The sequence below is a fragment of the Haliaeetus albicilla genome, chromosome 7 (assembly GCF_947461875.1).
Source record: "Haliaeetus albicilla chromosome 7, bHalAlb1.1, whole genome shotgun sequence".
In the NCBI taxonomy this organism is placed as follows: domain Eukaryota; kingdom Metazoa; phylum Chordata; class Aves; order Accipitriformes; family Accipitridae; genus Haliaeetus; species Haliaeetus albicilla.
The window spans coordinates 6914873-6928984 of NC_091489.1; the positions used below are offsets into that span (position 1 = coordinate 6914873).

At 54.0% G+C, this 14112-nt stretch overlaps 1 protein-coding gene across 1 annotated transcript; it reads left to right on the forward strand.

The window, feature by feature from the left end:
• Positions 1–3310: 3310 nt before the first annotated feature.
• On the forward strand, positions 3311–6135 carry LOC138686234 (uncharacterized). Its single transcript, XM_069788331.1, has 4 exons — positions 3311–4010; positions 4322–4684; positions 5638–5858; positions 6070–6135. The coding sequence occupies exons 1-4, from the start codon at positions 3953–3955 to the stop codon at positions 6133–6135; spliced, it is 708 nt and encodes a 235-aa protein (XP_069644432.1). The 5' UTR covers positions 3311–3952.
• The last annotated feature ends 7977 nt before the right edge of the window (positions 6136–14112 follow it).

Here is a 14112-nt window from a genome sequence, read left to right on the forward strand (position 1 = left end):
CCCGCCCCTCAGTCCCTTTCCTTTTCACTGTGCCAACAGTGGCTGGGGAGTCCCAAGCCCTGCTCTTATGCCTTCCACAGGCGTAGAGCTGCACTGGAGTTGGGGCTGCAGATCTCCTCACTCCACCACCCCAACAGCCTGCCCTACCCCAGCCAGCACTGAGCCAATCCATCAGAATCAGGATTACATCCTCCTATTCTAGGAATTTGTATGTTCACCCATTAAAACACCTTTCTTTCCCCCTTATCAGCTTCCTACCCATCTTTGAGCCTTCATGCACAGAGAAATACTGAACAGCTGCTTCCAAAATAACAGACGCTAAAGTAAGAGAAACCTGAAATCTTTTGAAAAGAACACTACACCTGTGTTTCCCAGAGCCCTGAACGTTACGAGGAGCCGTTGTGCTTTCAAAAGCCTTCCCACCAACAAAGAGCATACAAATGCAGATACACTCTACAGCGAGAGAGAGATGTTCCCTCACAGAGTAAATCTTACAAAGGGAGAGGGAAACCCAGGGAAAAGTGCAGAAAGCCACTGCTACTGTCCACTCCCTGCTGTGAAGAAAGGAAAGGCAAAATGAGAACAAGCCTCATTCTTACCCTCCTCACCCCAGAGGTGTGACTATGTCACACATGCTTTGGCACACTGCAGGATGCAGTCATTTCATTGTGCTGCCAAGAGTGCTTTGTTCTGTAGTGTGCTGAGAGTCTCCTGAGGGACAGGGATTCTGGAGCTGGGAAAAATGATCTTCACCATGGCTGTGCCAGCATGTGTTCTGCTAATCCAGTCAGGTAGGTGTATTTGTGCGCTTCCTATTGTCTCCCGCAGTTTTTAGTAGGTTACGCGGAGGTCTGTGCTGACAAGAGGATGAGGTCAGGGAGAAATGCAGAGGGGTAATGGAAGTAGGTACCTGAACTTTCCTTTTCTTTGGAAACACAGAATAGTTTGGGGCAAACACAGCCTTAAACACAGAGCAAGTGAGAGAAGGAAGCAAGCTGCTCTGCAGACACATTTCTGCCTGTGTTGCAGGTCTTGTTGGAGGTGTCCCCCAGAAGCAGTTCTTCTCTGAGGTTACAGCCGCAGTTGGGCAGCGAGTGGTTCTGCCCTGCCAGTCCACCACTGAGGACAGTGACAGCACTTTGAATTTCTTCTGGTTCCGTCAGCTCCCGGGGAAAACCTTGAAACTTCTCCTGCAAGCGTTTACAGCTTCAGGGAACGACAAGTTCCGCAATGGCCAATTCTCAGTGGTGGTCTACAAAAATAAAACAGCCCCCTTAGAAATAGCAACTGTCTCTTTCCAAGACACTGCAATTTATTACTGTGCTCTGAATCACCACGTTGAGCTAAGCCCCATTTCCGCTCGTGCAAAATCTGCATCACCAAGAACAGCACAGGAGGGGTGAGGCTCTGCATCTTCCAGTCTTGGCAATGCTTTCATCCCCGAAATGATCCTCTCCTTCTTCTATCAACCTTTCCAACATCTCTTATCCCAACTCCTCCCTACTTTTCTCAAAAACCCCATCTATGCAGAGGTATTCAGACCAGGGACTTAGAAACGCAGGACCATGGGACTTTGCAGAAGCCAAGACACTCAGCTTTCCTCAGTTCCTCATACAGAAACCAACACCCTTCAAGGAAACAATCAACAACCCTGAACATAACCTCCAGTTGCAGCACCAATCCTTACCTGCTCTTGATTCCTCCGGGAGTTGACGCTGCAGAACCAGTGCTGCTGGGGTGACAGTGTCCTGGACAAGGTCTTGACCCAGCTGTGGGCAGAGCTGTGGGATCCGTGTCTCTGCTTTGCTCCTGGCCAGCCCTAGCTCTCGACACAGCTACCTGATGGACCACAGACCCTCATCTTGCTCCTCTTTGCAGAGCAGCCAAGGAGCAGGAAAGCAGATTTTACCTTAGTGCCTCAGAACTAGGCAGGGTATCCATCTCTGTGCTGCATATGGTTAAATGATGAGATCCTCCCACACCCCATTCAGCATAAAGTCAACTTCTCTGGAAAATACTAATAAAGAGAAGAGCTAAAGAAAGTGCAGTAAAACTAAGAAATACCTAAGCGACCAATAACACTGCAGCCCATGAGGCAAGAGGCTCTACATATTAATAAAGGGTACCCCCTAACACTGCTCTGAGATCATTAAATAATGAAGCTTGATAAAGACGAAGATGAATAAGATGAAGATGAAGATGATGATCATGGTGGTGGTGGTGGGATTCCCCTGGGGTGAAGTTCACTATTTGGTAGCACTGGGGACCCAAAGGCAATTTGTTTTAGGCAGCCCAGAGCCCGGGCAGGACTCAGGTTGCCCTGTTCTCCCCATAGAACAGGCCAGGGAGCCTCCTGCAGCCAAATAGGTTCTGTTGCCCACAAGAGGTTTTCCCACCAGGACAACCATAACTGCAGTACATTGGCCATCAACACAATGGATCTGAAGGACACCTTCTTGTGTCCTAGCAGGAATGACAGAAAAAGACATCCAAGGGTAGCCTGGCAATTTCATCTACTTTCTCTTTACCACCTCTCAGCTCTTGAGTTCAGGGTTGGCACAGGCCAAACCAGTGCCAAGGGAGTAACAGGGTTCTGACTGGAGCATAGAGTGGGGTGAAGCTGAAGCAGGCAGGGATGAAAAGCATACAGGCAGGACAAATATGGGGAAAGGTGGGGGTAGCTAAAATGGAGCAGTTCTGGCTATGTGGACTCCCATGTCTGTGGGATTATTTGCTGTACTGGAAAGGATGACAAGGAGACTCAATTGCTGAGGGCCCAAGCAGATCCCTGCAGCTCCCGTAACCTCCATACCAGCATCTCCTACTACCCACCTCTGCTGTTTCCTCAACATGGAAGGCACAGCGGACATAGCCCACGGTCACCGGTCACACACAGGACAGCCATCCAGCCCAAAAGGAAACAAGGGCAAGAATAGGATAGCTTGGCCCTGCCTTCCCTGCACCATCCCTTCATATGTTTGTATACTCTGATTAAAACCCCCCAGAGCCTTCTCTTCTCCAGGGTAAACAGTCCCAGCTCTCTCAGCCTTTCCTCATGTAAGAGCTGCTCCAGTCCCACCATCACCTTCGTGGCCCTCCACTCACCTCTCTCCCGTATGCCCTAGTCTCTCCTGCAGTGGGGAGCCAAGAAGTGAAGCTAGTACTACAGGCATAACCTCGCCAGTGTTGAGTAGAGGGGAAGGATCACCTCCCCGACCTGCTGGCAATGCTTTGGCTAACGCAGGCCCGGATACCGCGAACCGTCTTTGCCGCAAGGGCAAATTTCTGGTCAAGTTGTCGTCCAGCAGACCGCCTGGGTCCTTTTCTGCGAGGGCGGTTTCCATCGGAGCAGCCCCCAGCCTGCCCTGGTGCACGGGGCCGCTCCTCCCCAGGCGCAGCACTTTGCTCTTGCCCGGTGGCACCGGAGGGGGGTCCTGTCAGCCCACTTCTCCGGGCTGTCGAGGGCCCTGCGGATGGCAGCAGAGCCCTCCGCGTGTCTCGGTCCCCGCGGGCGGGGAATGGATGGGAGCGAGGCCAGGGCGGGCTGGGGGTGCGGGGCACGGGCAGCGTCCTGCGAGGGGCCGCTGCCTGCGGGCCGGCAGCCTTCGGCAGGGCTCGGCCGGGCGACGAGCCGGGCCAGCGCCGGAGCCGCGGCGGGAGCCGAGGGGCAGGAGCCTTCGCCTCCCGGGGCGCCGCGCTCCTCCTCTGCCGCCGCCCCTGCCCCGCGGCCCTCCCCGCGCCGCCCCTTCTCCTGCCGCGAAGGGGCCGCGGCCCCGGGGGGCCGGGGCTGTCGGGGGCGGGCAGAGGCGTCGGCGCTGCCCCGGCGAGGGGCCGAGCCGGCGGGGCGCGCAGAAGCCGGCCCGAGCCCGGGCCCGAGCGCGGCTCCGCTCGGCTCCTCTGCGGCTCCCGCCGGGCCCTTCAGCCCCGGCCGGCCCCGGCGCGGCAGGGCACGATGGCGCCCGGGCTGGGGCCGTGGCTCCTGGCCTTGGCCTTGGCCGCGGGGCCGGCAGGTGAGAGCCGGGCGGGGCGGGCGGCGAGCCCGGGGCTGGGCCCGGGGCTGGGGCTGCCCGGGGCTGCCCGGGGCTGCCCGGGGCCGCGGCTGCTCCGGCGCCGGGCGCGCTGGCCTTCCTTAGCGGGGAGGCGGGGAGCGGGCGGGGGAGAGTGCGGGGGAGAGGGCTTTCGGGAGGCTTTCGGGAGGCTTTCGGGCAGCGGGTCGGGGCGCGGGTGTCGGGAGCAGGCGCGGCTCAGCCCCGGGGCGGCGGGTGAACGTCCTCGGGCCGTGGGCGCGCCCTGCCCGGCTGCCTGCGCTCTCCGTCCGCAGGGCTGTGGGCGCAGCTGAGGCTGGTGGAGGACGGCGGAGGGCTGCGAGCGCCCGGGGAGACCGTGAGCCTCTCCTGCCGGGGATCCGGCTTCGACTTCAAGAGTTACGAATTTTGGTGGTACCGTCAGGCGGCCGGCGGCAGTCTCGAGTGGGTGTCCTACATCAGCGGGTACTCGGGTTCTGTGAAGCAGTACGGGGCAGGAGTGCAGGGTCGAGCCGCAGTGTCCCGGGACAATTCCCGGTCCGAGTCGATTCTGTCCCTGCGAGACCTGCAGCCCCGGGACTCTGCCCGCTACTTCTGCGCTGTCGCACGGGGACAGGAAAACCAGCTGAGCTTTAACACAAACCTCCGTCCGCAGGGCTGTGGGCGCAGCTGAGGCTGGTGGAGGACGGCGGAGGGCTGCGAGCGCCCGGGGAGACCGTGAGCCTCTCCTGCCGGGGATCCGGCTTCGACTTCGGGCTTTACGCAATTAGGTGGTACCGTCAGGCGGCCGGCGGCAGTCTCGAGTGGGTGTCCTACATCAGCGGGCAATCGGGTACTAGTAAGCAGTACGGGGCAGGAGTGCAGGGTCGAGCCGCAGTGTCCCGGGACAATTCCCGGTCCGAGTCGATTCTGTCCCTGCGAGACCTGCAGCCCCGGGACTCTGCCCGCTACTTCTGCGCTGTCGCACGGGGACAGGAAAACCAGCTGAGCTTTAACACAAACCTCCTGCCAGGGTCCTAGCTACGGGCCTCAGAGCTGGGAAGGAGACTGTTCTCACAGGTGTTCAGTGCTGCTCCGAGAGAGTTGTGTCGTTACAGCATACAGTTTACAAATGTTTGATTCTGACAGGGATGTTCTCATTGATTTTGTCCCCTTCTGCTCTAGCCCTTCTGCTTGCCTTCTTCCCATGTCTCACACCAATCCTCCCTCCTCTCACACTGTGACACCTCTTCACCTTTGGAAACAAGTTTTGCCGTTTCCTGCAGTTCCCAATAGGACAGCTACCCAGTGATGGCCCAGCTGGTGAGATGTGTGAATAGCCCTGCACTGGTTTTGGGCAGGGCTCAGGTCACCTCAGTCCAGGAGTTTTGCTCCCTTAGGAGTGAGCAGAGCTGACGGGGAAAGTAGGGATGGTCACTTGGGAGCTCACTGGAGAAAGGGGAAGTCTGTGCTTCTCTCCCTGATCTGAGCCTGTAGCAGGAGCAAGAGCTTGTGAGCATGTGGGTGTGCAGCTGCTGGAGATCACAAGCAGTAGCCCAGGGAAGTGGCAGAGTAAATGAAGCAAGTGCTTGAGCCGTTCCTGCCTGTTCACCCGTGTCTCCTGGGGTTGCAGGTGCCCTTTCTCAGGTGCAGACAGAGGCTATGGGCCGCACGGTAGGGAAAGTCTCAGAGTCTCTCACACTTACATGCCACATCTCTGGTGTACCCATCACCGACAGCAACTACGCTTGGGACCGGATCCGGCAGACTCCTGGCAGAGACTTGCAGCATATAGTGTTGCAGTACCCTTTCACGGGACTCCAGCACATTGCTTCATCCTTGCTTGAATCTCAGGCAGGGCCAGGGCAGAAAAGGAAGGAGGGGCTTTAAATCCAGCCAGGTATTTTGTGGTTGGCTGCAAGAAGGCTTCTGAGGAATAGTTTGGGCTGGCTTGCCCAGAAAGGGGCACAGCAGTGCTGCAGTAGCAGCAGGAGCCACAGAGTCTCTCCCAAGCACGCACAAAAGCCATCTGAATGTGCTGTTAACCTTCTTCCATTCTTCTCAGTCTCTCCCACAGGCAGAAAGCAGCAGAGAAAGGGATTTCTTTAAGAAGCAGCTCAACAAGCCTTGAAGAACTACAATTGGAAGATGAAAAACTTGAATTGAGTTTTGAGATGTCATGTTGTTCAAGTTACCGCAGAGTCTGCTGATACAGCTAGGACAACACAGGCTCAGGATATGCTTGTGTCTTCTGTGGCAGCTTACGCAAAGACACCCATATAGCCGCAGCCCACTCCTGACATCTTTGAATGTCTAGTGTGATGGTATGAGTAGAGGTAGAGGGGCCTACCCATGGAATAATTAATGTGTGCATGCAAAGGCTTCACGGCAATGTCACCTGCAGGACAATGCTCACCCATACTGTGTGTCCACAGAGGCTTAACCGTCCCTTGGACTCCCTGTATTGGAGTTGTGTTGGCGGAAAGACTTGGCTTAGAAAGGCTTGGCCTACAGGTGCGGCCAGCATTTTCCAAATCCTGGAGAGACTGGGCACTGATGACTTTCACAACATGGCCGTTCTAGTTTCATAGCAGCCAGTTGCATTCTTTGACATAAGGAGGCTGTGCACTGTTACTTAGGCCCCATGCTCTGGCATGCGCCCCTGCCAGCCCAGCATTCTCTGGTACACATGCTGCCTAATGCTGCTGAGGGAGCTGTTTGCACTCTGACTGCTGCAGATGTCAGTGTGTGGGCTTGCTTTGCCACCAGCGGACTGACCAGTTGTGAGCAGACTCTCAGAGCTTGACTGTCCAGGGAGTCCATGGCTGCCCCTCCCAATTGTAGCACTCCAGACACCTCTCACCTCGTGCTGTTTTGCATACTGTGAGTTAATTGCTAGCTGTAATTCTTATCTTTTTGGAGTACATGAGGAATAATGGGCACCTACACTGCAATCCCAGGAAAGATTATATGTTTCCTTTTTGAACTTTTCCATGTGAACAGGGCAGCCATAGGGTCATCCGGCACTAGAGATGGCATAGGTCTGTGAAACAGTAACAACAGTTTGCCTAGCTAGCTAATGAACCAGTGCAAGTTACCCAGCCCCTGGAGCTGTAGTAAAGACAAGAACATGCACCAGGGCAGACACCACATGGGTGGCAACTCCAGGCTCTTCCACTATGATTTGCCAGCTCAGTTTATCCTGCAGCAGGGAAGTGTGGAGCGCAGCGCACTGCAGAAACTCTTGAGCTGTGTGCAACCCAACACAAGCCTGCGCTGTCTCAGGTCAACCTGTTACGTGGATCACCAAGTCGTCCCTGGAGAACAGTCTTCTGGTTGTGACCTCTACGGTCACGCAAAGCACTTGAGCTTTGGCCAGTGGGTTTCCCATTTCCATCGTTTCACTTGTTTTGGGTTTGTGTGGTGGGTTTTGGTAGCAGGGAAGGGACTGCAGGGATGGCTCCTGTGAGAAGCTGCTAGAAGCTGCCCCGGCTCCAAGCTGGACCTGCTGCTGGCCAAGGTGACCCAATCAGTGACGGTGGTAGAACCTCTGGCATAACACATTTAAGGAGGGGAACCTGCAGTGGAGAGGTGTGAGAGACTGAACTGTCATCTTGAACCATTTGTCTCAAAGATTGTTTGCTGTGAGAGACTGAACTGTGAGCTATTTATTTCAAGCCATTTGTCTCTGGGATGGCCTGTTGAAGCAGGACACTCCTCTGTCCATAAGGACGATCACCAGGCCACTGAGGCATCCAGGGGAGGAGATGGGCTGGAGCCAGCGAAGCATGCAGGAATGTGGAGACTACCATTGTCATGGAAACTGTAGTCTTTGAGTAATATCTGTAGTACTGGTTTCTGGTGTTGATCACGCGAAGGTGGTGTGATAGACGAAACCTGCAGCGCACGAACAGTGCGTGAACAGTTCATATGTGCATGTGTCTGACTATACCCTATAAAAAAGACATGGAGACAAGTCATGGTGTGCAACCATCACTGAAGAATTGAAGACTGGGGACCAACAGGATGCCGCTGGGTCCATGGTGGTGACTATTATTGCAACCCTATCCCAAATGCTTGCTTCATTTCTGCCTTTTTCTTTCACTATATCCTATCGCTACTATTTTCTACTTTTGATAATTTTGATAATAACAGCTGGTTTGGGTATACGGCATTTGGCCTCGTTTGTGGCTTAATCTTGCTCTTGGAATCATATCGAAACCTTCCCTGACATTGGATTGGGACAAGAGGGGAGAGTGGAATGTGGGAGAAACACCTATGCAGACACTGAGGTCAGTGAAGAAGAAGTGGGAGGAGGTGCGCCAGAGGATGTGATGCTCCTGCAGCCCGTGGTAAGACAGCAGGCAGTTCCCCTGCAGCCCAGGGAGGTGAGTGGGGGAGCAGATGCCCAGTTGGAGCCCATGGAGGATCCCACACCAGAGCAGTTGGATGCCCCTAAAGATGGCTGGGACTCCGTGGGAAAGCCCACGCTGGAGCAGCCTGTGCCTGAAGATCTGCAGCCCATGGAAAGGACCACGGTAGAGAAGTTTGTGAAGGACTGCAGCCCATGGGAGGGACTCCATGCTGGAGCAGGGGAAGAGTGAGGAGTCCTCCCACTGAGGAGGAAGGAGCAGCAGAAACAAGGTGTGATGAACTGACCCCAACACCCATTCCCCGTCCCCTTTTGCTGTTGGGGGGGAGGAGGTGGAGAAAACGGGGAGTGGAGTTGAGCCCGGGAAGGAAGGAGGGGTGGCGGGAAGGTGTTTTAAGATTTGGTTTTCCTTCTCATTAGCCTTGTTTTGGTTTGATTGGTAGTAAATTAAACTGATTTTGGTTTTTTCCCCAGGTTGAGTCTGCCTTTTGCCTGTGACCATAAGTGTTGAGTGATCCCTCCCTGTCCTCGTCTCAGCCCATGAGCTTTTCCTTGTATTTTGTCCCCGTCATCCCACTGGGGCCGGGGCAGAGAGGAGTGAGCGAGCAGCTTCGTAGTGCTTTGTTACCGGCTGGGCTTAAACCTCAACACCACTGGATCTGTTGCCACAAGCAGTTTGGAGTGAAGTGATGGGCGAACATCTCTGCTGGATTTTCAGGGATGTTTCAGGGTGAAGAGATCCAGCCAAGAAGGTCTGCCATACAGGGATGAGTAGGGCACGTACTGACCCTGTGATGTGCTTTCAGGTCCCACTTCTGCTATGTTCCTGTGGCCTGGTACTGGCAGCGTCTCATCAGGCCCACACAGCACATGCTCCCAAGGAAGGGCTGGGAGCCTCCTGCGGCCCCATAGGTGCTGTCACCAACAAGAGGTTTTCCCACAATGCCAACCATAACTGCCGTATGCTGGGCATTGCCACAGTGGAGCCGAAGAACACCTTGTAGTGTCCTGACAGGAATGAAAGGAGGACACCTAAGGGTGCCCTGACAATGTCAACTACTTGTTCTTTACCACCTCTGCGCATTCAGGTTCGAAGCTGTCACAGGCCAGACCAGTGCCAAGGGAGTAATGGGGCTGTTCCTGGGGCATAGTGCCAGGTGATGGTGGGCCAGGCAGGGGTGACTGTGGTGAAAGCCGGGGGAAGGTGAGAGGAAGACATTCTGGCTATGTGGACTCTTGTGTCCGTGGGCTTAGTTCCCATCCTGGGTAAGCGAGATAAGGAGGCCCATCTCCTTGAGCATATCCCTGTCACCCCAGCACCTCCCTAGCAGCATCTCCCACAGCCCACCTCTGCGGTTTCCTCAGTGTGGAATGGATGTGGAACACAGCCTGGTGGCACTGGTCCCCAGCAGGACAGCCCTGCAACCCAGCAGGAAAGGGCGGCAACAAGAAGCTGCAAGAGATGGGAGGGGATATTAGCAGTTGGGGCCGGGGTGGGGTGGGGGGGAGTAGCTCTGTGGTGCGGAAAGGAAGGGTGTGGGGCAAGGAGGTAGAATTGTGTGGGGTTGTTTCTGCACGGTGTCTCTTGTCCTGGCAGGCAGGGGATGGGAGGGAGGCTCAGGTGTAGGTGTGGCACCATGGCCAGGAAGGGCTAAAGGTCATTACGAAGCCTTTATCACCTGCAGCTTGCTGTCTCCTGCAGCTACAGTTCTTGCACGTAGATTATCTGGCAGTTTCTTCAGAATCTGCTCTCCGGTGTGCGCGAGTTATGAGTTGCTAGTCACAAGTTATGAGTTGCGAGGTACAAATTGAGTCATGAGTTATGAGTTGCAGCTTATGAATTAGAGAACTTGTGCATTAGAAACCTCATGAATTAAGTGATGAGTTAGCGAGGTCCCATGTTAGACTGGTCTGTGAAAATAGGACTGATCCCTTGCTTGAGATGTTTGTTTTCTTTCCTAATGAGCTCATAAAAGAAAGATTAACTGACAGAATACATAATTCACAGTCCTGTAAATTTGGGAGATACGAATGGACCGTGACATGCTGCTCCAGTGTGGCCTTATCCATGGGCCACAGTCCATTCAGGGGAGAACCTGCTCTGGCATGGCCTTAAACACGAGCCACAGTCCCTTCAGGGGTGTACAAGTTTCGGCATGGCCTTATCCACAGGTCACAGTCCCTGCCACTCAAGCTCACACGGGAGTTCCTGCAGGTCCAGTACAGCAGCACAGGAGGAGCAGCGACGTTCTGGCCATCTTCCAGCTTGGGTGCATGGCCATTGCTGTTGGCAAAATCTTCCTGGGCCCAGCAGAGTGCGCTGGATAAGCGCTAGGGCAAACAGCAAAAGCAAAATGCAGCCACTAAGAAGCACTAGACTGTAAAATGAAGCAAAGCAGGTGAGGCCTGTGGCAAGCAGAGGAGCCTGCCAGTTCATAGGTAAACAGCTTGAGAGCTATAACTTTGGTTCAGCACACTCCACTCAAACCTGTCGTTCTGTCGAAAAACTCGTGTCCCACGTTGGGCACCAAAAGGGACTGCTGAGGGTAAACCCTGGTAGGCAGCTAAGCTGCACACAGCTTCTCTCTCACAGCCCCCTCAGCAGGATGGGGGAAAGAATCAGAGGGGAGAAGGAAGAGAACACGTGGCTTGAGAGAAAGACACTTTATTCTTTACTAGTGAGTCCTGCAAAGGCCTAAGAGACACTAAAATTTTTGCTTTCCCAGGTGTGCTGTGAGGAGGAGGCAGTGGTGGAGTTGGGGTTCGTACAAAGCGGTCCCCCTTGCTCTGGCCATGACAGCCTTGAGGGGCTTAGTTGCACTAGTGGAGCAGGCTTTCTTTGGGCTGGATGAGTGCAGGAGGAATGACAACAGCCAAGACTGGTTGTGTGGAGCAAGCCGTCCTCTCCCCACGCACCCCCTCATGTTTTCTCCAAGAGGTCATCTGCAGGGTGAGCAAAGCTGGGGGAGGGATGGAAGAAGAGAATCCGTAAGAGAGCATGTCTCTGAGCAGATGCAGGGATCCACCTGCCAAGGGCTGGAGGGATGGAGGTGCCAACTTCTCTTGCTTTCCTTCTCCCTTATGCACAAGATGATGCGTGATGAGATGTAGAAGGAGGTGCCCTGCAGCTCTAAGGGTGCCTGCCAGGGGTGAAAGGCCTCAAGGGCAAGGCTTACAAGTTGACTTGGTTTGTTCAGCTTGGAGAAGAGAAGGCTGAGGGGTGACCTCGTCACAGTCTACAGCTTCCGCTAGGGGCACAGTGGAAGGGGAGGTGCTGATCTCCTCTTTCTGGTGACCAGCAATAGCACACAAGGAAATGCAAAGAAGCTTTGTCAGGGGAAGTTCAGATTGGACATGAGGAAAAGGTTCTTTACTGGTGGGGTGGTCAGTCACTGGAACAGGCTCCCAAGGGAAGTGGCCAGGGCACCAAGGCTGTCAAAGTTCAAGGAGCATCTGGATGATTGTTGTGGTTTAACCCCAGCCAGCAACTAAGTACCGCACAGCCGCTTGCTCACTCCCCCCATGGCAGGATAGAGAGAATCGGAGGAGTAAAAGTGAGAAAATTCATGGGTTGAGATCAAGACACTTTAATAGGTAAAGCAAAAATCTGCACATGCAAGCAAAGCAAAGTAAGGAATTCATTCACTGCTTGGCTTTGGCAGGTGGCTCTTCAGCCATGTCCAGGAATGCAGGGCTCCATCATACATAACGGTTACTTGGGAAGACAAACACCATCACCCCAAATGTCTGCCCGTCTTCTTCTTCCCCCGAGTTTTAGATGCTGAGCATGACATCATGTGGTATGGAACACCCCTTTGGTCAGTTGGGGCCAGCTGTCCTGGCTGTGTCTCCTCCCAAGTTTTTGTTCACCCCCAGCCTACTTGCTGCTGGGGCTGTATGAGGAGCAGAAAAGGCCTTGACTCTGTGTATGCACTGCTCAGCGATAACAAAAACATCCCTGAATTATCAACCTGTTTTCAGCACAAATCCAAAACATAGCCCCATAGGAGCTACTATGAAGAAAATTAACTCCATCCCAGCCAAAACCAGCAAACGGTGCTCTTAGTCCTATGGTCCAGTTTCAGGCAGTCCTGCGAGGAGCACGTTGCTGGACTCAATGATCCTTATGAGTCCCTTCCAACTGGAGATATTCTATGATCTATGATTCTAATCGTTCTATTATTGTATTAATGGTACTATGCTCTCAATACGTGATGGTTTTGTTGTGGTCACACGAGGTCACTGTGTGCAATATGTGTGAAGTCCCACTATCTTTAGACGAACATTACGGTGAGGTTCATGGACTGCTGGCAGACTACAAGAGCAGTTTTCCCATTGCGTGGGTTGTTACTTCACCCTGTGGGGCTTTTAAGGTCCGTGTCTGCAAGTGTGCAGAGGACAAAAGAGGCTCAGGGTGTGCATGGGATTTCTGTGGCTGTTTATGTGAAGGCACCCATAGAGCCACAGCCCATTCCCAACAGTCTTCAACGTTGACAGTAGAAGTACATGTAAAGGGGTCTACCCATGGAATAATTAATGCATGTGCCCAAAGTCTTCATGCCAGTGTCCGCCAGAGGACAATTGCTCACCCGTAATCTGTGCCAGGGAGACTTATCAATCCCTTGGCCTCCTGGTATTGCAGTTGTGTTGGCAGAAAGACTTGGTCTAGCAGGGCATGTCCTACAGATATGGCTGGCATTTTCAAAATCCAGGAGATACGGGGCAGTTGTGACTTTCACAGCTTGGCCATTCTAGTTTCACAGCAGCCAGTTGCATACAGTGACATAAGGAGGCTGTGTACTAGTATTTAGGCCACATGCTCTGGCACGTGCCCCTGCCAGCCCAGCACCCCATGGTCTACGCACTGGCTATTGCTGCTACGGCAGCTGTTTGCAGTCTGACTGCTGCAGGTGCCAATGCATGGATTCGCATTGCCACCAGCGGACTGATGAGTTGTGAGCGAGCTTTCAGAATTTGACTGTCCAGAGGGACAGTCCCTAGAGGGTTCCCCCTCCCAATCGTAGCACTCCAGACACTTCTTACTTCCTGCAATGTTTTTCATACTCTGAGTGAATTGCTAGCTGTAATTCTTAACTGTTCGCAGTCTATGAGGAATTGAGGGCATGTACGCTGCAATCGCAAGAGAGATGATAGTCAACTCCTTCTCAAGGACTTTCCCATACGAACTTGGCAGCCACTGCATGACCAGGCACTACAGATAGTGTACAGGTACTCTGATTCTGAGGACTACGTCCACATGCTCAATCGTATCCAGATTTAAGCAGGGTCTGGAAAAACCTGTTCCTGCTCTGTCATCAGTCTGATATCTCTCTGCTGAGCAGTGACCCAGAAGTATCTCATCCTTCTTCCATGTCTAGTTTCAGGTTATCCTTCTAGGCCGAGCGAGAGGTGAAACGGTAACAACAGCTCCATGAGCTAGGCAAAGCAGCAACACAACTGTTACCCAGCCCCTGGAGCTGTATGAAGATATGAACATGCATCAGGGCTGACACCACCTGGATGAGGGGAACGATCACCTCCCCGACCTGCTGGCAATGCTTTGGCTAACGCAGGCCCGGATACCGCGAACCGTCTTTGCCGCAAGGGCAAATTTCTGGTCAAGTTGTCGTCCAGCAGACCGCCTGGGTCCTTTTCTGCGAGGGCGGTTTCCATCGGAGCAGCCCCCAGCCTGCCCTGGTGCACGGGGCCGCTCCTCCCCAGGCGCAGCACTTTGCT